This window comes from Serinus canaria, chromosome 5, assembly GCF_022539315.1.
Source record: "Serinus canaria isolate serCan28SL12 chromosome 5, serCan2020, whole genome shotgun sequence".
NCBI lineage: Eukaryota > Metazoa > Chordata > Aves > Passeriformes > Fringillidae > Serinus > Serinus canaria.
In genome coordinates this window covers 9,064,701-9,087,196 of record NC_066319.1, presented here as the reverse complement: position 1 = coordinate 9,087,196, position 22,496 = coordinate 9,064,701, and the positions used below count along the sequence as shown (strand labels likewise).

The following is a 22,496-nucleotide window of genomic DNA, read 5'->3' as shown; positions in this document are numbered from 1 at the left end:
GTGTATGAGAATAATTTGATTGGTTTTCTTCTACAGTGCTCCCTTCTTGTGGGAGGGAAAGGGAGGTATCTTAGATCAATAAGAAAACAAGAATTTCCCAAGGAGCTGTGCCTTGGGCTGAGACGGATGCTTTTTGGGGACAATAAAAACAAGTATGGTTTTGGGAATAGGCTATAGCTGGGCTCGTACCACCAGCCACCACCACAGGCTTCCCGGGGAGGTGGTGGAGTGCCATTCCTGGAGGGATTTAGCGCATGGATGTGGATCCGTCTGTGCCACTTGGGGACACGGTCAGTGGTGACCTTGGGGGACAGCGGGACGCACGTGCTGTTTTCCCTACGGACTCGGTGCCCGCGCATGGCCCTACGGGACTTGTAGTAAACTAGAGGAAACGCTAGTGTTTTCCAGCCCGCCGCCGCCAAAGAACTACAACACCCATCGTGCCCAGCAGGCTCTGCGCACCCTGGCTGTTCCCGTCCTCTGGGGCCGCGCGGTGCATCACGGTGCTTGTAGTCCAATCTTCCCGGGGGGCGCGTGGCGCGGCGGCGTGTGGGGACTACATTTCCCAGCGACCGCGGCGCCAGGAGCGGAACCAGGAAGCGCGAAGATGGCGGTGGATAAGGAGCTGCTGGAGCGGGACCTCTACGGGCTGCTGGGGATCGGCGAGAAGGCGTCCGAGAAGGAGGTGAGGGGCGCGGGTGGCTCGGGACGGGCTCCTTCTCTCCCCTCCATCCCTTTCCCGGTGTCCTCGGGAGCGGCGGGTTCCCGGCGCGGCGCTGCTCTCCAGCGCTGAGCTGAGGGGCCGCTCCAAGCGCTGCTGCGGGACCGGGGCTGTCAAACGGAAAAATCCCGTTTTTTGCTGATATTAGCGTTGTCATATCCCGGTTTTACCGGAATTGGCCTCGTTCCCCCAATTAACCCCTCAATCCTGCGGGGCGGAACCCGCCTTTGGAGGAGGAGAGACCTGCGGGCTTGGTCTGGGACATGTTGTGCTCGCTTTGTTTATGTGCTTCCCGAAGGGAAATTCCCGTGTTGGTCCAAGAATCCTGTTGTTAGACGTTTGTCCGAGCGCCCAAAAGTCACGCAGTTAGTTTTGTGGGGTTGGAATTACACGTTTGCAGTTTTAAATTGAGCTTAGTTGGTTAGTCAGTGCTAAACTCAGGAAGGAAGCTCCGAGAGAGCTGCAGAGGGGCTCGGGCCAAGGGAATACCAGGATAAAAAGGGAATGGCTGCCCACTGCCAGAGAGCGGTGGGACAATGGGGAGGAATTCTTGGCTGAAATGGGAAGTCGGAGGATGGAGCCTGGCGAGGAGACTCCTCTCCCTCAGCTGGCCTCTTATGCTGGAGGTGGGGTCATCTACAGGGCTTTTCCTGCACATTCCCAATCCCGGGAGTTTTGTCCACCAGGTGGGGCCGGGACACAACTTTTCCCACTTGTTATAGCAGGGAATTGGTTAGGAGTAGGATAAAGTGGCTTCCTTTTTTCCTTCCTCCCCCCACTTTTTTTTTTCCCTTTCCACCTTTTTTCTCAATTTCCCCATTTTTTTTTGTTCTCTTTACCTCTTTTATTTTTCATTTCCACATCTCTTCCTTTCCCTCTTTTTTTCCTTTCCCTCTTTTTTTCCTTTCCCTCTTTTTTTCCTTTCCCTCTTTTTTTCCTTTCCCTCTTTTTTTCCTTTCCCTCTTTTTTTCCTTTCCCTCTTTTTTTCCTTTCCTCTTTTTTTCCTTTCCCTCTTTTTTCCTTTCCCTCTTTTTTTCCTTTCCTCTTTTTTTCCTTTCCCTCTTTTTTTCCTTTCCCTCTTTTTTTCCTTTCCCTCTTTTTTTCCTTTCCCTCTTTTTTTCCTTTCCCTCTTTTTTTCCTTTCCCCTCTTTTTTTCCTTTCCCTCTTTTTTTCCTTTCCCTCTTTTTTTCCTTTCCCTTTTTTTTTCCTTTCCCTCTTTTTGGTTCTCTTTCTGGGTTTTTTCCCTCCCCCCATTTTTTTATCATCTCCCCCTTTCCCTTTCCCTTTCCCTTCCCTTCTCTTCCCTTCTTCAGTTTCCTCTCCCCCTTTTCCCCTCTCCTTTTTTTTTCTTCTCCCCTTTTTTTCTTCTCCCCTTTATTTTTCCTTTCCCCCTTTTTCCTTCTCTTCCTTTTTTTTTTCCTTTTCCCCTTTTTTCCCTCTCCCATTTTTTTACCTGAGGTTTGACTGCTCCAACACAAGACACCTGGGAGCCAAAACAGCTTTTAAAAGCTCCAACTCCTTCCTGACACAGCCATGTCCCGGTCCCAGCGGGTCTCCCTTGAACACAGGGATGATTTGGGGTTTCCAAGTTGCCTTTTTTGGCAGAGCCAAAGCAGTTTCCCCCCAGTGACCCCCAGTGTGGCCCCTGCAGGTGAAGACAGCGTTCCGGCAGAAGGCCCTCACCTGCCACCCGGACAAGAACCCCGACAACCCCCGGGCAGGTGAGATGGGGCAGCTCTTCCTGCTGCAGTTTTCCCTTCTCCAGGCTCCTGGAAGTGCCTCTGCTTCCCTGAGTGCTGAGGGATGGTTGGGTGCGTGTCCCTGGGAATACACACAGGGCTGGGAGTTGCTGCTGTTGGTGTTAACTTTGCTTTTTAAGGCTCAACGATCCCTGCTGGGTTTAGGAACACCAGCAGTAAGACAGTGCTGGAATTACAGCTGCACCTCTCCAAACCTTCCCAACCTTTGCCTGTTTGGACACTGCTTTGAGCTGTATCTCTCACAGTCCAAACTTCACCAGCACTCCATAAATCCTTTTATCTGTGGGCAGGGCAAGGGAGACTTTCAGCTGCCTGCAGTGAGGGATTGCTGTGGATGGAGGTTGTAGAATTAGCAGGTACTTTGTCTTTTGTGTGTCAAGACTGATAATGCTTCTTTATAAAAAATAAATACAATTTGCCAATGCTTGTAATGGGACAAGAGGCAAGACCTTTAAAGGATAGATGGCTGTAATGCAACAGCTTCCAGTACAACATAAGCAGGGCTTCTTGTTGAAAGAAAAAGACTGAGAGGGAGAAGGAAATGGTGGAGCTTCAGCTAAATGTGGCATGAAGGAGATATTGCAACCCAAAATGAAAAGAATCAGTAAGGAAAATTAAGTTTGTGTGCTCAAAGATTTCTCTTAAAATGAAACAATCCCAGTTTTTTGTTTCTTTATTTACTCTCAAGTTTGTGTAACACCTTTGAGTTGAGGTGGCCCTAGCTAGAGGTTGACATACAAATTTCTTGGAGAGGTGATTTTTGTTCCTTGGAGAGACCTTCCTGCAGGAATTGTCTTTCCTGGTTCTTCCCCAGGTTCCTCACCTGGTTTCCTTCATCTTACCCTTATTTCTTGTTGTTCCCAGCGGAAATTTTCCACCAGCTGTCCCAGGCCTTGGCCGTGCTCACAGATGCAGCAGCCAGGGTAAGGATGTTCCCTGGGCAAGGGTGGGATTTTGGGGTGGTGCTGGGAACTGTGATCCTGCCTGTCCTGCTCTCTGCTCCAATAGAGGCTCTATCAATACAAATCTCAGCTGTTATTCTCCCTGCTTCTCCATGAGATCAAATCTCAGGTGCCAGGTGAAAGCTTGGAGACATGTGGTGTTTGGGATTTGCTGCTGGGAGGAGCTCTGCCCTGAGATTCTGCCTTTAATAATGTGCTGGACTGGGGCATATCCCATTTAATAACACCATCCCTGACTGAGGAACACCAAATTCCCATGGCAACATCTGCCATTCCTGTTGAGTCAGGGGCTGACAAATGAGTAATACCTGGATGCAATTCCTGAGGCTCCAAGCTTTGCTGTCTGAGGGACACAGGAGAGCTTGGATCCTTCTAGGGCTGTGGGGAAGTGGCTGAGAACCCACTGGCCAAGGCCTAAAAGAACCTGGAAATGTCCCTGGAAAGAATAAAACCAAAAAATGAGCAAGGAACTCTCTCCAGATTAGCTCAGGAGAGGGAAAACTGTTGATTCCAGTTGATAAAAGCTAAAAATACCTGCTCCTCTTTTCAGGTACTGGCAAAGCTTGTAATCCAAGAAGCAGCAGATGCTTCAGCCTTGCTGACAGGGTTTCAGTCCCTGATGTCACTGTATTCCCTGTTTTCCAGTTTCTCTCCTGGTTTCTGTAGTTTCCCACTGTTGTGCTGGTTCCTTGGCAGGCAGCCTATGACAGGGTGAGGAGGGCGAAGAAGGAGGCTGCAGCAAGGACACAGAAACTCGATGAGAAGAGGAAGAAAGTAAAGCTTGGTGAGAAAATCAAACCCTCACTTTCTCCTGAGGTCTCCCCTAGCTGGCTGTTTGCATTTCTTCTTCCACAGGGGTCAGTCCATGGGGGATGATTCTGGTTTCTTCATCCCTGGTACAGTCCAGTAGACCTGGAATCTCCTCCCACAGCCATAGCTGGGGTGGTCCTGCTCTGGGAAGGAGGGAATTAGGTCCTGCTCTGGGAATTAGGGGGTTGAGGACTGTTAAGGCTCCTTAAGGTGTGTGGGACTAGAGGAGAGGCAGTAGAGCTCTCAGGATATTGGCATAGCTGCAGCCAAGTTTGTGATCTATCCATCTTCCTCTGGCCAGCAGGGAAAATTCAAGTTCTCTTTGGATTGTTTTAATTTTGTTTCTTTCTCTGCAGATCTGGAAGCCAGAGAACGTGAAGCCCAGTCCCAGGAGAACGAAGAGGAGGAGATCAGGATAACGAGATCATTAGAAGAAGAAGTAAGGATAAAGTCTTAGTTCTCTCTGCTATTTTTGAGAAGAATTGCTGGAAGTATTTCCATACATGATGAAATCCATGGGATGAGGTTGTCAGGAGAGTTAATCCACAAACACCAGAGGTTTATGTCCAGAAAGGAGACAGAGGAGTCCTTTTACTTTATTTGAATAAAGGGAGAGACCATGGGGCATTCTCCTGGGATCTCTCAAATTTTTGGAGGACCCAGCCTCCCTTTTCATCCTAATTTCCCAGCTGCTTTCCCTCTCTCTTTCCCCACTGGCTGAGGTACTTGAGAGGTACAGACTTCCCAATACACCTGCCACCAAAGATTTCCCTTAATATATACTCTCCCTTTCAATTTTTAATTCTTATGGAATTTAGGGGTTTTTCTTCCCCATTGTTTCTTTCATCTTTCAATGTCTAATTTCATTTATCAGCAAACCTAAAGTTTATTTGTAAAAGCAAATCTCTGTTTCCATTCATCAATCAGTGGAATCCTTCCCATTGTTTCTTTTATCTCCCAGTGCTGGTCTTATCTACCAGCAGACCCACAGCTTGTTTGTAAAGACAAATCTTCTATTCCTCTCAAGGTGCAAAAAATCTCTGGAGAGCAGTCCTTCCAGCTTTGGGATTAAAAGGCTCTGTGAATCAGAGAATCCTGGAATGGTTTGAGTGGGAAGGGACCTTAAAGCTCATCCAGTTCCAGCCTCTGCCATGCTCTGGGACCCCTTCCACCAGTCCAGGCTGCTCCCTTTGGAGCTGTCCCGGGGGAACTGGCAGGAGGGGAGTCCCAGGAGATGGGTGTGAAGCCCAGGCTGTCCTTGGAAGTGTCCAGGTGGCATTGCAGCCCTGGATATGTGCCTCAGGTGCCTGTGCTGTGTTCCTGTGCCACAGATAATCCGCCTGCGGGAGGAGGGCTCCCGGCAGCTGGAGGAGCAGCAGAGGCTGGTCAGGGAGCAGATCCGCCTGGAAAAGGAGCAGCACAGCCGAGGTGAGCATGGGGGAGCACCTGCAGGTGCCCTTGGGCTCTTTGGCAGCTCTCCACCCTGAATTTTTCCAGCCTTCTTGCAGGGAAAAATGCCTCAGAACATGTCTCCTGCTTGTGTTTTTGCTGACCTGTTTCTAGCCTTGATCCTGGCAAGTCTGTGCTTCCTAAAAGGGAAAAATGCTGCCATGGAGTATTCAGTCTGTGCTGCAGTTCCTGTTGCACGAGATTTTTGGGACTGGGGTGGTCCAGTGGAAATCCCAAAGTGTTTCATCATATGTATGTTCTCAGGGAAAAAAATTGTGCAGAATGCTGAGGAATTTTCACCTATGCTCTTTCCATCTTTTTTTTTTTTTCCTTCCTTTTTCTTTCTTTAGGCAAGCAGGAAAGAAATGGAGCAGAAGGCAAAATAACTCCTAAACTCAAGGTAAGACATCTTTAAAAAGCTGTGTTTTGGTGAAAACTGATAGAACATGGTGGAAAACAGAAGGGACATTTCAACCCTGCTGAGCTGGCACATCCTTTTTTATACTGAAAATGAGATGCCTCCATGGAATGTGCATCATCAGGTGAACAGCTCCTGTCCTTGCTGTTAGAATTTCTTCCTCAGTCACCTTTTCTTTGTCTACTCCAGATTTCTGAGCCTGGGATTAAGTTGTCTGTGCTTTAAGCACAAGGAAACATCTGCTAATTACCCTGGCAGAGCCATTAGCATCCTTTCAAGTGCGATCTTTTTTTATTCCAGTGAGCAGTGTTTCTCCCTGTTCCCCAAACAGTTTGTTCCCTGTGCTCACTCCCATGCTGAGATCACTGTCTTGGCAGGCCTGGGAGTGTGGCTGGAAATAGCAGACGTGGTGAATGTGCAGGGGGGTGGGAGCTGCTTGAGCAGGCAGCACATCCAAATGGGAAAAATTAACTCCTGCCGTTTGTTCCTCAGCTCAGGTGGAAATGCAGGAAGGAAGATGAGACTGCAGGGGGATACTCCAAAGATGTGCTGCTGCAGATCCTGCAAAAGGTCCTGTCTGACACTCTTCCCTGTGTATTACTGGGTCTTCCCCTGGTCCCAGTGCTGTAAGGATAGTGAATTCTGGGAAGCTGCATATCACAGAGTCATGGAATGGTTTGGTTGGGAAGGGACCTTAAAAATGATTCAGTTCCACCCCTTGCCGCAGGCAGGGACACTTTCCACTAGACCAAGTTGCTCCAAGCCCTGTCCAACGTGGCCTTGGACACTTCCAGGGATGGGACAGCCTCAGCTCCTCTGGGCAACCTCTGCCAGGGCCTCAGCACCTGCACAGGGAAGGGTTTTATCCTGATAATGTAAATCGGTAATCTGATCTAAACAGCTGGTTTGATGCCATTCCCTGTGTCCTGTCACTCCATGCCCTTGTAAACTATAAACTGGAGTGGCTCATTTCCTTCCCTGTTCAGCTTTCTTACGCAGTTTTCAGAGCTCATCAGCATTGATCGTGGAGTCATTAAGGTTGGAAAAGATCTCTTAAATTATCAGATCCAACCTTTGAACCAAGTTGGATCCTTTGATCCCAGAGCTGGGAGCTGTTTCCCAGCTAACAGCTCTGGCTGAAACCAGCTGCAGACTCTTCCCACTGGATGTCTCCTGCCCACTTAGTCTGACTCTGTGGTTGTGGTGCACTCATCCTTCACTTCAAGCACTCCACATCCCTGCTGTGGCAAGTGCAGAGACAGGCACAGACAAACCTTTGATCTGATCAATCCCACCCTGGCATCTTTCTTTTCCCTCTGAGCTCTGACTCTGAGTTCAGCAGCCCTCTTGTACTGGGGAGCCAAGTGTGTAGCTCCATGCCTTCCCAGATTATTTCCTGGAGGGACAGAAATGGTGGGACCAGTGGAAGCAGGACAGAAATGATGACAGCTCGAGCCTCATGTCTGTGAAAACACATGTTTTCTCTTTGTGTTCATTTGGTAACTGAACTTGACATCTCTCCTGACTCTGTAATTAACTTTCCTTCCTTTCTTTCTTCCCACAGTATGGTGATGTGCTCAATTTGTTGATCTCCAGCAGGAAGACTGGGAGTGCAGTGGTGGAATTTGCCACGGTGAAGGCAGCTGTGAGTGTGCAGAACCCCTGCTGGGTGTGCTGGGGGTGGCACAGGACAGGTGACAGCCAGGACACTGCCCTGTCATTAAGGCAGTGGAGAAGGGTAATGAGAGTCAAAAGGCACGGAGGGAGTGGCACAGCTGGAGGCACAAACCCAGAGACCAGGCCCATAAACAGGTTGTGCATGGAACAGGCTGAGGGAAGAGGCACTGCCTTAAAAATCAGGCACTGAGCACTTACTCAGCTCTCTCTGAAGGTGAAATGCCTTGGAGTTGGGCTTACGTGTTTTGCAGGTGATAGCAGGAATTTGCAGTGGAAAACAACCCAAAATGTCTTGACTCACTGTGAGGTATAACAAATCATGTGGCTGTGGGAGCAGAAGTCATCAGCTATCCTAAATTTTAGTAGTTCTATCAGCTTGGGTTGTATGAGAGTTTCTTTATTAGCTTTTCTTTCACTCATATCAAAATGATAGAAGCCCCCAGAATTGTGTGAGACCTCTGTATCAAAAGTGCTGGCAGGGGTATGGACCATAGAAGTGCTTCTCATGTAGGGCAGCTGTGAAATTTGAGAATCATGGAATGGTTTGGGTTGGAAAGATCCTTAAAATCTTAGAGTGGAATCATAGAACAGTTTGGATTTGAAGGGACCTTAAAAGACCATTAATTTCAAGCCCCCTGCCATGGGCAGGGACACCATCCACAATCCCATGCTGCTCCAAGCCCCATCCAGCCTGGCCTTGGACACTTCCAAAGACAGGTCTTGTTTGTGCCCTGCTTGGCCTTGAGGCCATTCTGAGATGACAGCATGATTCCTAGGGACTTGTGAGGGAGAAAGGTCTGAAATTCAGGTGGTGATGGAAGGGTGTTTTCCCTGCCAGGAGATGGCTGTGAAGAATGAAGTTGGCCTGCTAAATAACCCCCTGAAGATTTCCTGGCTGGAGGGCCAGCCCCGGAGCCACCCCAGCACCGTCCTCCCTGACAGCACCAGCCTTCCCAGGAGCTCACAGGTAAGGAGATGGAAATCTGGTGCTGGAACAACCTAAATCTCAGAGTGCTGTCAGATGGAAGCTCTTGGGATCAGGCCTGGCTTTCTCAGCAGCCCTTTCTGTGCTGGATCAGTGGCTTTCTAAAGGACATCCTGCCTGGGCAGCAGCACACTGGGAGCTATTTGGATCTTCACACATTCCCTTTCTCCCAAGTGAAGGACAAGGATGTTCCTTGCTCAGCCCAAAGCCTCCAGTGCCCTTCTGATGGGATTTTGAATATGTCTTGACTGTTGGAATCCTCTGAGTGAGAGCTGCTGAAAGGTTCCTTTAGAGAGCCTTGGTTGCTCACTGCATTCCCAGGAGGAGGAAGTTTCAGTGCTGGAAGCAAACCTCTATTCTTAGGGTCTGCAGGAGGGAGGAGACAGCAATATCAAGTTAAATACCCTTTTGTGTGTTCACTCCCTAAATATTTTAAGCTTGTGAGATTGTTCAGTGCATTCACTCTCTTAATGTTTCATTAAGTATTTTATTTATATTATATGTAATTATTAATTAGAACACCTGATTGTTTTCTGTCCATGTAGGGTCAGGGAGAGTCCTGCAGCCACAGGAGAGTCACCAGAGTGTCAGGAAAGGAACTGGGGCAAAAAGCAGAATCCAAAGCATGTTATTTGAGAATTTCTTACTAGCAGAGAGTGAGAAATGGCTCATTCCTACCGAAGGGGTTGCTGGTGCAGTTGGAGCTTTGGTAGTGGATTCCAGCCTCTGTGCGTTCAGATCTCTGAGTTTGTCTTGGCCTGTTTCCATGCCCAGAGCTTGTTAGTGTGGAAGTGCAGCGTCTGCCTGCGGTGCAGGATTAGTGTGGTGGGGCAAGAAAGCAGCACACAGTGCTGGTGACTCACCTCTGCCCAGCACAGCCTCCTCAATCCCACCTGGCTCTGGGAATGCTGAGGAGCTGCTGCCAGGGACCTGCATTCTTCCCAGGAGCTGCACAGCTTGTGCTTTGCTGTCCTTTCTGCTGCTTTTAGCTGTAAGAAGCTGCACTTTCTGGGATGGAACTGCAGCCTTGCATCTCCAAGCTGCTCTCTTTCCTGTTTTTCCTTGTTCCCACTCCAGACCCTCCCCAAATCCTCCTGCTGCATCCACTGGGATGCTTCTAAAACCTGCAATGTGTTTACAGCTCCTCTTGGCTGATCTGCTTCCAGCTGACTTAGCCTGTGCTCTCCAGTTCATGAGTATGCAGAGTGAGCTCCCAGATCCCTGTTCCCTCTGCCTCTTCCCCTCACACCCAGCCTGGCTTCCCAGCCACCAGGCTCCACGTTCTTGCTTCCAGGCTGCACTTACCTCATTCTGATTTAAGCTGCCCTTGCTTCCTATTCACTTCCCCCCTCTGTTTTTGTCTGAATCCACCCCCGTTTTGTTCCCACTCTGTGCAAAAGCAGCTCCTCTGCTGCTCTGCTTCAGGAAACAGCCCGAGCCCGCAGTGTTCTCATGGCAACATGCTCACTACTCATCCTCTGCTCCCTGTCTGGGACAGGCAGCCAGCACTCCCTGCCTGGGAGAGTCAGCCAGGACCTGAGAGCCAAAATCCACAGGTAAAGGACAGCCAGATCATAGCCAGGGGGTTTGGGAGCAGTTCCCAGGTGGAAGCTGCTCATCTTCAACTGCCTTGTTGTCTCCTACAACAGCAGGTGCACGTTGTCCAGCAGTTCCTGGAGAGCTGCTGCAGACAATCAGGCTCCAGTTTCCCTTGGAATTCAAAAGCCGTGGCTTGGACAGTATTACTCCAGGCTATTAAGAGCAGTGGCTGTGTAATGGTTCAAAGCACACAGTGGCTGTAGAGAGCTTGTTTTGCCATTCCAATGGCATTCAACGTTCAGTTTTGGGAAGATTTTCCCTGCTCCTGCAGTGGAATCTCCCTACCAGGGCTCCTCAGCCATTCAGCCCTGAGAAAAACCTCCTGCCTGGTGTTCTTGTACCTGTTCTAAGCTCCTTCAGAGGTTTCAGAAGGTTTATTTCCTATTATATGACTTTGGGAGGTGAATCTCACAGAGTAAGAGGCAGCTGTCCCTTCCCTGGAGTGTCCCTGCACTTTGCTGTGGCCGCTTCCAAAGCTCCTGGTGATCTGGGGGCATGGTGGTTTTATTATTGTTCTTTTTTAAAAGAGCCCTAATAATCAAAAAGGTAAGAACTGGTAGTTTCTTTTAGCAGTTTGTCCTGGTGCTGCCCAAAATGTTCTCAGCCTGGCAGAGCCTTTCCCACTGTCCAGCTCAGGGTTGGCAGCTGTTCCTATCTTGCCCTGAGCTGTGTGAGCTCTCCTCAGGGAAAAATCAAGTCCCAGCAGCTCTGTCCTTCCCTCCGAGCCACAGAGGTGTCCCACCCCCCATCACAACACCCTGCAGTGCCAGGGAGGATGAACCTGGGCCACTCCAGATACCCTGTGCTCCTGGTGCCTGGGATTTCTGTGGCTTGTTCCCAATGAAATGAGGCAACCAGACACTTCAGTCACAGATACATTTATTCTTCTATGTCTGTACAGCTGGGAGCTCAGTGCATGCGTGAGGCAGCAGTGTCAGAGACATCTCTTCTCCTACCAGAGGATAAATCCACTGCTGGCACTGTATCAGAAGCCTACTTGGATGCTTACCTGTTTCCAGGCTGGGAGTGCCACCTGCACTGGAGTTAAGGGAAAAGAAACCCACAAAGAGGAAGAGAAAAAAACGGAGGAACAGCTTTGAGCTTTCACATCCAAACATGGTGGGAGGAGAAGCCCCAGTTCCTGTCTCTCAGCCCTCAAAGCTTTGGCTTCGGGGTGCAGTGCTGCTGCCTCCTTGCAGGCTGCCTGCTGTTCCACAAGTGATCCATGACAAATCCCTGTGTGTCCCTGCCCCACAGTGTCACATCCCCAAAATAAGTCTTTCCCAAAAAATGCCAGTCTTCCCTGAGGATGGGACGCGCAGTCCGGAGTGGGAAATTCCCGGGGTGGAGAGTGGAAAGTTGCCCACGAGACAGCAGACAGTGCTCTCACCTGAGCACAGAGCCCGTGAGCTCTGCTCCAGAGGATTCCTTGGCAAGGACAGGGATGCTCTGTGGTGGGTGAGGCGAGGACAACAAAACAGGCCACACACAACAGGCATGCTCCAGTATCCTTCCTCCTGCTGGAATGGCAGGAACTGGCAGCAGCAGTGAGTGACTGGGATGTGATGGACAATGAATACCTTCAAATGGCGTAATCCCTTGGGTTCTGTTTCCTGAGGGTCTGCAGCACATCCTCGAGGAGCGATAGCCCCAAATCCACTTTGAAGGACAGGAAGGGGTCAGCCAGCTCGGGAAGAGTGGTGCTGGTTGGGAGACCTGCCTCTGAGGTGCCGTGGTCCGTAGCCTGGTCCTTGTGCGTTGGAGTGCCTTTGTGGTATGGAGCAGCATCAGAAAAGGAGAGGTCGGAGTCTGTGTGGTCGATGATGTTGGGGCAGCTGGAACTGTCCAGGTACAGCCGGGGAGGCTTGGGAGGGGCTTGTGCCTTGGCCAGGTTCTGCTCGCTCTGACAGGACAGGTACTCAGACTTGTCCTTCAGATCCCTCAAGCATTCCCTCTTCTGTCCATCTGTGTCCAGAGTGTGGCTGTTCTGGTTCAGGATGATGACTTGGTTGCCCAGCTTTTTGTGCCTCCTGAGGGAGAAGCGTCGGAAGAAGGTGGTGGACTTGAGGGACCCCCTGCGCCAAGTATCCATGGTGAGGAAAGGCAGCGAGGAGCAGGAATGCTGGCTCCTCACAGGCAGGAGCCAAGGGATCAGCAGAGAGCCACGCAACAGGATCAACCTCTTCCTGCCCTGTTCCCAGAGCTGCAAGGAACACAGAGAGGCTGGTAGTGCAGGAAATGCAAACTCCACGCCGTGGCAAGGAGCACTTGGCTTGTCTTGGATCTGAAGGAGTCTCCCCCTGGAGTGGAGAGGAGCAGCGGTGTGTGAGCGAGCTCGTTAAACGTGTGCTGCAGCTCCGGGCTGGTGGGGAACAGCAGAGGCACAGTCACCATGAGAACAGATCTAATCTGGCATCTAGAACAGAAGGGCACTCGGGAGCCATGGTAACCAGGCACCTTCTGCGGAGGGGCACCGCCGGAAAAGCGCCGTGGGTGGCTGGGAACGAGACGGTGACTCAGTCCCACCGAAGGAACCCAGGGAATACGGGAGAAGGGGGATGCAGGAAACAACGCTGGGAGAACGGAGTGCAGGAGAGACTTACACCCTGTTGGAGCAGCCTGGAGTCCAGGAGCGGAGAGGAGAAGCTGCTGGAGCACTCGGAGACCAGGATGAAGAAGCAAGTCCAGGGAGAGCTCTGCCAGGAGTCCAGGAATTCAGCCAGGCTGGACTCAGAATGCCAAAACTCCCCAGCTCTGCTGCCACCGTCCCTTCATGTGCCACCCGTCGCTGCTTCCCGGGCTGTGGCTCCCTGCGTGGATGTGTTTGTTTTGAGCCAAGCCCTTGCTGAGTCAGCCACGTCAGAAACTGGGTTTCACTCCATTGGTAATTGCCAGGATTGCAGGAAGTAGGTGTGTGGAGTGGTGGAGCCTCAGCCCACGCTCAGGCACCCGGGAGCACGTGCTGGGAGCCCACCTGGATCAGGCTCTTCTCCCTCCCACCACTCCGAGGGCTCCTTGTGTCAGCAGAGCTTCCAAACCAGGCTGCATATAATCTCCTGGCTGTTTTAAATTTCAATCCCAGTGTGAGGTGGGGCTTCAGGTTTGTGTGGGTGATTCATCTGCATAAGTCTCAGGCAGCCTCTTCCATCCAGCCCAGCAAATTCCTGGGGTTGGTGGATGGGACTTGGAAGGATCCTGGCTGAGGGCTGATACCATCGGTGCTTTCTCAGACACTGCTGCTGCCAGTACCCAAAGGTCATTTTGCTCAGGTGGCTCCTAAGATACCAATTAGACTCTTAATTTCCCTCTTGATGTTCCTTATCTGTTGTGGGCTTTCATTGTGTCCTTGCAGCCGGAGGAGCCACTTTGCTGGCACAGGATAAGGAATTGCACTCGCCCATGTTTCCATGCAGAGACTTATTTAGGCATTCTGTTGCCTTTGTAACCCTTCTCCTTCCTAAGAAATCTTTCAAAATCTGGAGAAGCTGTGGCTGCCCCATCCCTGGAAGTGTTCAAAACCAGGCTGGAGCAGCCTGGGCTAGTGGAAAGTGTCCCTGCCCGCGGCACAAGGTTGGAACCAAATGATGTTTAAGGTCCCTTCCCACCCAAACCATTTTGTGATTCCTTGAATCTCTGTGATCACCACTTAACCCACTTCCTAGAAAAAGGAATATGAAGGGGGTTTTTTTCCCCATTCACCTTCTGTCAAGAAACTCTTATTTCCACCTGAACTGTCAAGGAATGAGCTGGATGTTTCCAAGGCTTGCAGTGCTTTCATACATCCAAAATAGCAAGGCCACCTACTAGTGTGGAATGGCTTTGGAAGCAGCGCCAAAGCACCGGAGCAGCTGTCATCTGCTGCCCACGTTCATTAGGCAGAGTCTGCAATCAACTGCCTTGACGTGACAGTAGCTGCCACACACAGCAGGGAGGCTCTGGGAGCTTTGGGAAACTCTTCCACTCCTGTGTCAGGTTTGGGAACATCCCTGGTGGTTTTCTTTCTGCTTCTGCTTACAATCGGGGAATTGTTTGTGGTGGAAAAGACCTCCAAGGTCATTGATTGCAGCTGTTAGAATCATGGAATGGTTTGGGTGGGAAGGGACCTTAAAGTCCGTCCCAGGGCGAGGACACCTTCCACTATCCTAGGTTGTTCCAAGTCCTGTCCAACCTGGCCTGGAACATTTCCAGGGATCCAGGGGCAGCTTCTGTGGGCAACCTGTGCCAGGGCCTCAGCACTGTCAAGACAGTTGGAAGTTAGTCACTTCCATGACTCATCCACAAAGGTTTGATTTTTTATGGCATTAGCCTTTGTAACAGGTGAAGTGTACGCTGGACTTCGGGCACCAACATTGTAGGTGCAGGGTGATCTTGTCATGCAAAGCAATGCCCCATCCAACCTCATGGAATGCTGGCTCTGTGTCTATCCTGCTTTCCTCACCAACCACACTTATTGCTGATTATTTTTAATAATCATTTTAATAACAATTCCTGGTTATTTCCTGTAGCCAGGCAGCTTTCACCCACCTCACCCAGTTTCTGGGGGATCAAACAGTTTCCTGCCTGGAATGCTGCTGTTGTGAGGGGGATTTGGGGAAGTCTGGGAGCCTGTGCTGCCCCTGATGGGCTGTGTGTGTTTCCTGCTCCTTCCCAGGCGTCGGTGGTGTCGGAGCGGGACTACGAGAGCCTGGTGATGATGAGGATGCGCCAGGCGGCCGAGAGGCAGCAGCTCATCGAGCAGCTCCAGCGGGAAGATGAGGAGGAAAAGTCTCACACTTAGCATGAGAGTATGGAGTCTTCCCACCCCTCCGTCCCCTCAGAGCTTTTTCTTTATTTAAGTCAATAAACCTTCTTTTTTCTAAAGTTATTGTGGGAATAGAAACTCCCAGGGAATGCAGCCCTTATCCCTTTGCAGGTTTGGGGAAGGAATGGCTGCCTGAGGTTCACAGAGTGCAGGTGTTACCCTGTCAGTGTTTATGCCCAGAACAGCTGCCCCATCCCATGGGACAAGGTGTGAGAGATGCCATTAGAACACCAAACCCTGGAGCTTGAATTCCTGAAAGCTCGTTGAGGAGCCATGCATCCAGCTTTAAACAGCCCACAGAAGGACATTGGTCTCTTTGGAGCAATGTTTTATTGGTGTTACCCCCCGCAGCAGAATCCGTGCACAGTCCCAAACATTCCAGCAGTGTTGGAATTAGAGCCTGCACCTGGAATAGTCACACAACAACACTATCCCATGTTAGGCTTGGATGGCAGTCTGGGATCTGGAAGTTCGATGGTGCTGCTGAGATGGAAGCAGGCCTTGCTGCCAAGGGAAGGGATTGTCAGAGCCCTGGGAGTAGGTTTAGTGGTTCCCTCTTGGATTTTAGGGATGAGATGGGATGGTGTCCATGCTTGCTGTCCCTTCCTAACTCCCTAGCCCAGGAGAAGGCATGGAGCTCTCTGGGGCAGCCCCAGCCTGAGGAGGAGGCAAACAGGGCTGTTACTGAGCTTCCTCCAGGGCATGCTGAATACATGATTAAAATGTAAAAAGCTGGAATTTGCCAGACTGCCATCCCACTGGCAGAGCTGGAACCATCTGTTCCCTCTGCCAGATTCTGGGCATACCTTCCTCCCCCTGCTCTTGGGAAACAGAACATGGATGGCAAAAATTCCACTGGGTCCAGCTCTGTTTCTGCACCATTCCTCCCCCTGCTCGGGTGCCTGAAGTCTGGGACAGGAAGGAATTAAGGGGGGAAAGTTTGCTGCCAGTCCTATAAGATGATCTCCAGCAGGATGTGGTCCATGTGGAACGCAGGATTCTCCCTGGCTATTCCCTGTGGAGGCACCAGACCAGGGTCTGGCCCACGCCGGTCATGCTGACCACGCGGTAGCCGAGACTCTCCAGCTTGTCCAGGACCACGCGCGGAGCGTCGTTCACGTAGTACTCACAGCTGCACCCAGGAGAGATGGGAATAAGGTCAGCTGGGGAGGAAGAGATGGGAATTTCCTGGTGGAAGTGAGCCTGCCTCACTCCTGATCCCTCTAAGACCAGCGGCCACACCTGGCACAGGCGTTTGTGACACAGGGCCTTGGTTAACCCTGGGGGAAGGCACAGCCCGAGGTGCCAAACCACAGGAATCCTGTCCAGGAGGGAAGGATCAGGCTGAATGGGAATGTGGCTCAGGGGCTGCTGTCCAGAGCCACGTGCTGCTCAGTAACTGGGCTGACACTGCAGCAGAGGGTTCACAGGTAAACACAGTGAGCACATTTTTAGCATATACCTGGGAATTCATGGAGGAGGAGAGGAATGATTCAGGTATTTCTAAGGAATAAAATCCCAATGTTCTACCCATGTCAGAGTATGTCTGTGAGATGGGTGGGTTTGAGAGACTGTTAGAATTTGGGGACTGGAAGAAAGTGATGCTTTCAGGCAGGTGGGAAACCTTTGGAAAGCCAGTAGTCATCCATCCTGCCAGGCAAGGTGGAGCCAGGCTCCTCTGTTCCTCCTCTGTTCCAGCAGTGCCTGGGAGCTGACACTGGGATCCTTGTCCAGCTCTGATTCCCCATTGGTTTGTGCTGGCTCTATACTTGGAGCACATTCCTGCATTCCTACCCCTCGATCCGAGAAGCTCCATGGCTATGACACTGCTCCCCAGTGAAGGGACCAGGCACAGACTGGGCTGAATTGGCTGGGGACAGCTGAGCTGAGCTGAGCTGAGCTAGCCAGTGGGACCTTTGGCACTGGATGTGCCAGCCTCTCCTCTGACATGACTTTTGGGATAAGGCCCAGAGCAGCTCAGCTGTAGCTGACTCACAGTGCCGGATAAGCAGATAATGATGGGCTGCGGGATCACTGGGGATCCTGTTTGGGCACCTGAACAAAGCTTCTGCTTTTCCTACTAATAATGATAAAAAAAGATCCAAAAGCCTTTTCAAAGCTTCTCCTGCTTGGATTTCAGACCCATGCTGGAGCTGGGAGTGCTTTAAAGCATGAAATAACCTGAGATGTGAGAGATTTTCCAGTTTCTCAAGACAGACTGTACTTGGCTGTAATTATAGATGTGGTGTAAAGATAATGTGCATTATTATAAGTGTCTTTGAAGTCAGTTCTTTCTCCAGGAGGGTTGCTACATACCCTTCAGATTCGCAGTGAGAGCTAGTAAATATTATTCCCACTATTCAGGGGAAGTAGCAGAGGCAGGGATTTGTATAAACCTAAAAAACTCAGTAGCTGAGCTAAAAGCAGGAGGCAAGAGTTCCCAGGGCTTTATCCCAGCTGTGTGTTGAGGGAAGTGAAGATTGCACACTGTGGGTATCAGATCTGCTGCCGTCTCTGTGTGCATCCAGTCGGGATGGAGGGACTGGGATACCTGCAAAGCCTTTTCTTCCAGGTAAATCCCACCCCACCCCTTGCCCCACCTGGCTGCCCCAAGGGCTCTGACCCCGAGTGAGAGGGCAGGGACCACATCCCTGCTCCCCACACCTTGTGGGACTTAATGAGGGGCTGTGTGTCTCTGCAGAGCTGTGGAACAGGATCCATGTGCTCCCTCATTATAGAGATTTCAGCTTCAACTGTACATCCCAGTTTTCCAGCAGTTCTGTGCTGCTTGAGGTTTTCCTTCAGGCTCCCTGCGAGGTCATGGCTGAAGTTCTGGGGTCCAAGGTGCTGCAGGAAGGGAATTTGCAGCATCCATAGCCAGGCTCTGCTCATGAAGGAATTTGGGATGGAAAATCCTGCTCGTCCACAGTGCAGATCCTGGAGCTCCCAGCCCTGGTTGGGATTCTGGAGGAGGCGGCCGGGCTGGCACGTGGCTGTGCTCCCGGGGGTGCCAGCAGCCACGTTCCAGCCAGGGGACTTCCCCTGTGTGCCTGAGCAGTGGGGAAGGACGTGCTATGCCGCAGGGATGTCCCGCAGGGACGCAGCGGAGTTCCCAGCTGTGACACAGGCCATGCCAAGGAGCAGGTGGGGCAAGAGGAGCTCAAAATGCTCCGGGCCATGGGGGAGGAGAGAAAGGTGGCGAATCCACCAGGGAGATCCCATAGGAAGCTCATATCCCTTCTCCAAAACTCGCAGAATGTGGTGCTTCTGTTCCTTACAGTGCTGCGGCTCCCCCAGCTGCTGGGGCAGGCACCACAGAGGCTTTTATCTGTCTTTGCCTTCCTTTTCCACCTGAATCCCAGGGCTCCTTGCCCAAATCTCTCAGGATCCAGTTCCTTCTTGGAGCCTGTTGTGTTTCTCTGTGTACCATCCCGTTGCGTAACTCCGGGCTCCGCGCGGCGGGTGGCAGCACGACTCTGGCTCTGCTGCCAATCTCTGCCCCACCCACGAGTTTGGGAATAGCAGCACGGAGAGGGATCAGCCCGGCAAACCCCCCAGGAATGCAGCTGGGATAGGGGGGTCCTCAATACTTATATTTTATTCTCCTTATTATTAACGTTTCCCACCCCATTCATATTTTTAACGCTGCAGCAACCGAGGATCCAGCCCTTGGTGTTGGCCAGGCTAGTGCTGAGTGGGAGGGCTTTCCCAGCTCCATGGATGGAAGCTTAGGAACATTTGGGATGAGATGCACCTTTTGTTTTAATGCCTCCTCCTCCTTCTCCTACTCCATACCACAGAACATGGGACACAGCAGGAACTGAGCTGCTCCTCTATGTCAAGTTCTTTTGCATTTGGGGGTTTGTTTTGCTTTGCCATTGTGGTTTTGTTTTTTTCTTTTTTTTTTTTCACCCCAGGGAAACCAGGAAGTGAGATATCAAGTGAGGGAAAAAAAAAAAAAAAAGTGAGCCAAACCATGAGGAAGATGTTGGTCTTATCTCTGAGTGGCATTTGGCCAAAGGCTGGGGTCAAACTCAGCGTGGTCAGAGGTGGGGACATGGAAAAGTGTCAAATATCCACGGCTTGGGAACATGCCAGTGGAGGGGTTGGGTGCAGGGGTGACACAATAGGAAGCAGCTCCAACCCCAGGGCTCAGCTGCCCATGGAAAAGATTTGGGAGCTGTTGGGAAGGGCTGGCTCAGGTGAAGCCTTGAGCTGCTGGAGAGTGGGATGGGATGGACAGACAGATTGCAGCTGGGAGGGATGGATGGACAGAACTGGGTGAGCATTCTGGTGTCTCAGCACCAAGAAAGGCACAGACAGAGCAAGGCAGGGATGGCACCGAGAGAGGAAAGGGGGTCAGGTGATAAAGGAGGGTCAGAGAAAAGGAAAGTAAAGAACCAAGTGAAATAGCAGGCAGCATTTCCTCATTAACAGGACACATGGGAGTCCTGGGATTAACTGTACAGCTGGAAGGTGCTGTGGGGAATTCCAGGAGTGAAAATGTTCTGCATTTCTTGGGGAAATGAGGAGAGGAGGACTTACAAGTTGTTGCCCAACATGCTCCTCTTTGTGGCCCCCAGGATACTCATCAGGTGGGGATCCGAGTGCTCGTCACCCACCATGGTGGGCCCAGCCTCCTGTGGGACAGGCACAGAGTGGTGAGTGACACGTGGTGACACGGCCACCCCCTGTTCCCAGGAGGGGCCCTCAGTCCCAGCCACTGCCAGGAAGGTGCAGCTGCTCACCCAGGAAAGTTCCAGCCTCAGCTCAATGCCAGGTTTCACACTGGAAATGTTTGCTTTGCCGCTTTCGTAAAGAGCAGAGCTTCAAAGTCTCTGGAGGGCAGACTGACTGAGCCCTGCTGCTCCAGGCTGTTCCCTCCAGTGCCATAATCCATGTGCCCCTTCCTACACCTCATCCATAAGCACTCAATCAACGTGTACATTCCCAAATGCCAGTGTCAGCAGATGCTTTGGTGCTGCAGCATCCCCACACATCCCCATTCCCAATCCACTGCTGCTTCCTTTGGGACATCTCCAGTGGCAGCAGCAGCAGTGTGCATCACAACTCCCTCCCTTTGCTCATTTGCTGTTTTCACTATCCCTGCCCCAAACCACACCAACAGATCCAGGCTTCTGGATGTCGGGAAAAGGGAAACCCTAGATAAACACAAAGCTGTGGGCTCCTACAGAGTCCTGCAGGATGCGGGCGCTACCAGTGCCGGGAGTAACGTTTGCTTTGTGGCTTTATTTGACAGGGACAGCAGCGATCCCACCAGTGCTCCTGGACACTGATCCCAGCCAGAGATCCCAACCACTGCCCGGCTCCCGTCTGCCCCAGCCATGCCCACTCCCTTGGCCGCGTTTTCCACCCTGGAATGGCTGTTTGGGGACGAGGGAAAACCAACTGCGAGGACAAGAGGGGCCGTCCCTTTGGCGTTCGTGGGAACCTGCCGCAAGTTTCCCGAGTGAGTCGCTGTTTGGGACAAGAGGCTTTGGGGCAGCAGAGCCGGGGTGGGGGCACCGGGGGCTCTCACAGGTGGCTCTCATAGGTTCTGGGGCACAGCCTGGCCGTGCTGGGGTCCCCCAAACCTGCATCACCCCCCGAACCCCCAGCAGCAGCAGGGCCAGCCCATGCCGGGATCGCACCGGAGGCGCTGGTGACGGTGGCACCGCGGGCTGAGCGGGTCTCACCGCTAGCCCCGGTCGGTCCCTGCCGGCCCCCCGGAATTCCCCACCCCCGGGGGTCCCGCCGGGACTCACCAGGCGGATTTGGGTGCTAATGAGCAGGTACGGCATCTCCGCTCCGCCGCTCCCGCCGCCGCTCCAGGTGGACCTGCCCGGGGCCGCCCCCGGTCCCGCCCCGCCACCACCGCCCCCGGGCGGCGGGGGAGAAAAGGCTCGGGGGAGCTTGGGGGGGCGGGAGGCACCCGGGGGACTCCGATGGATCCTTCGGGATCTTGGCGCTGCAGTCCCAACAAGGGACGGGCAGGAGCTGAAGGGTTGGAAGGTGATGGAGCAGGAGGGGACAGGAGGTGAGGAGCAGGGAGAGGATGGAGCAGGGGATGAGGAGCAGGGAGAGGATGGAGTGGGAGATGAGGAGCAGGGAGAGGATGGAGTGGGAGATGAGGAGCAGGGACGTGGAGGACAGGAGATGATGAGGGAGGAGGCAATGAACCAGGAGATGATGGACAGGGAGATGATGGATAAGGGAGACCAGAGAAGAGAACGGAAATTAATAGCCGGGAGATAAAGAACCAGGAAATAACAGCAGGGAGGTGAAGACTGGGAGATGGTGGAGCAGGAGCCAGGCAGGTGGGCCCTGCAGAGCATTCCCACTCCCACCCCACAGTCTGACCAAACAATCCCCTGAAGCACAATGTTCAGCATTACCAACATTTTTTGGGGAAAATCTCTTTTTCTACTGTTATTATCTGAGAACACAGGGGATTTAAATTCATTCATAACTGGAGAAGTTCCATTTCCTGAGACTGGGACAGGCAGAGGCACTGCATATCCATTATTGATGTGTTATTAATTATTAATTGCTGCTGTTATTATAATTATTGTTGTTGGTGGTGGTAATTGTTATTATTGACATTGTCACTGACCCATTGCCTGGGTTTGGTGACATACAAGAAACCTGAGAGGCTGTTGGTCTCCTCTTCCTAAAGCACATCCCACAAATCCCAGTATGTCCACTAGGAGTTCCCGATGGGATACCTCCCCCCACGGGTTAAACATCAGCTTGTTTTCATCACTCCCATCCGCAGCAGAGCCTCTTCCCCAAGTCCTGGAACAGCTGGGATGTTTACTCACTGCTCTCCTGTCCCAGTGCAAACCTGTTGCCCAATGAACCAAGGGCACATTTCACCCAGCTGGGTTGGGTTTTGACAGAATTCCCATAATCCATGATCCCTCTGGACCTCTGCTGGGCACGTGTGCTCTGTGGTTAAGCAGGCAATGACATGGATATGAAATCCAGATCTTTCCAGAAATTAAAGGAAAACTAGCCAGGGTTCTGGCAGCCTGCCCAGCTCTGGGTCTGACTCTTATGTGGCTCTTACCTGGGGAAAAAATAGGAAGGAGAAAGAGAGGAAATGAGAGAAGAGCTATACATAACATTTTAATATTGAATTTCTTGAGGAGATACCGAAATCTGGGAGGCAGCCAGATCTCAACCATCATCCCAAAGCACCTTATCACCCTCTGGCTCTGAGCTGGCTGCCCCCAGCTCTCCTTGCACTGGGCTGGCTCAGAATTGCTCCCAATAATTCAGATAAAGTGAAGCAGAAGGCACTTTGGCTCTGCC

General features: G+C 51.7%; 2 protein-coding genes and 1 long non-coding RNA gene across 5 annotated transcripts; 2 read left to right on the top strand and 1 right to left on the bottom strand.

Moving 5' to 3' along the window:
* The first annotated feature begins 537 nt into the window (after nucleotides 1–537).
* DNAJC17 (DnaJ heat shock protein family (Hsp40) member C17) lies at nucleotides 538–15,241 on the top strand. 3 transcript variants are annotated; one of them, XM_009102269.4, is made up of 11 exons: nucleotides 538–685; nucleotides 2,373–2,442; nucleotides 3,346–3,404; nucleotides 4,140–4,227; nucleotides 4,610–4,692; nucleotides 5,585–5,681; nucleotides 6,053–6,102; nucleotides 6,613–6,690; nucleotides 7,685–7,765; nucleotides 8,636–8,764; nucleotides 15,033–15,241. In XM_009102269.4, the coding sequence occupies exons 1-11, from the start codon at nucleotides 608–610 to the stop codon at nucleotides 15,156–15,158; spliced, it is 939 nt and encodes a 312-aa protein (XP_009100517.1). In that variant the 5' UTR covers nucleotides 538–607; the 3' UTR covers nucleotides 15,159–15,241. The 3 variants fall into 3 exon arrangements, with proteins under 3 accessions (XP_009100517.1, XP_018763487.2, XP_050831278.1); XM_018907942.3 differs by lacking the exon at nucleotides 15,033–15,241 and adding an exon at nucleotides 11,283–11,956; XM_050975321.1 differs by lacking the exon at nucleotides 15,033–15,241 and adding an exon at nucleotides 12,357–12,986 and having other exon boundaries at nucleotides 543–685.
* Nucleotides 15,242–15,493: 252 nt separating this feature from the next.
* On the bottom strand, nucleotides 15,494–21,092 carry GCHFR (GTP cyclohydrolase I feedback regulator). Its single transcript, XM_009102267.4, has 3 exons — nucleotides 20,948–21,092; nucleotides 19,728–19,822; nucleotides 15,494–16,314 (listed from the first exon to the last, which is right to left on the bottom strand). The coding sequence occupies exons 1-3, from the start codon at nucleotides 20,981–20,983 to the stop codon at nucleotides 16,191–16,193; spliced, it is 255 nt and encodes an 84-aa protein (XP_009100515.1). The 5' UTR covers nucleotides 20,984–21,092; the 3' UTR covers nucleotides 15,494–16,190.
* On the top strand, nucleotides 16,321–19,598 carry LOC127059681 (uncharacterized). The gene is made up of 2 exons (XR_007777695.1): nucleotides 16,321–17,754; nucleotides 19,100–19,598. It is a non-coding gene; the product is annotated as an uncharacterized LOC127059681 (long non-coding RNA).
* Nucleotides 21,093–22,496: the final 1,404 nt, after the last annotated feature.

Coding starts and splice junctions, on each gene's coding strand:
- DNAJC17 (XM_050975321.1), top strand. CDS start 608: ATGGCGGTGGATAAGGAGCTGCTGGAGCGGGACCTCTACGGGCTGCTG. Junction 2,443..3,345: donor CCCCGACAACCCCCGGGCAG/GTGAGATGGGGC, acceptor TGTTGTTCCCAG/CGGAAATTTTCCACCAGCTG. Junction 6,691..7,684: donor TGCTGCAGATCCTGCAAAAG/GTCCTGTCTGAC, acceptor TTCTTCCCACAG/TATGGTGATGTGCTCAATTT.
- GCHFR (XM_009102267.4), bottom strand. CDS start 20,983: ATGCCGTACCTGCTCATTAGCACCCAAATCCGCCTG. Junction 19,823..20,947: donor TTAGCACCCAAATCCGCCTG/GTGAGTCCCGGC, acceptor CCTGTCCCACAG/GAGGCTGGGCCCACCATGGT. Junction 16,315..19,727: donor AGCATGTTGGGCAACAACTT/GTAAGTCCTCCT, acceptor TCCTGGGTGCAG/CTGTGAGTACTACGTGAACG.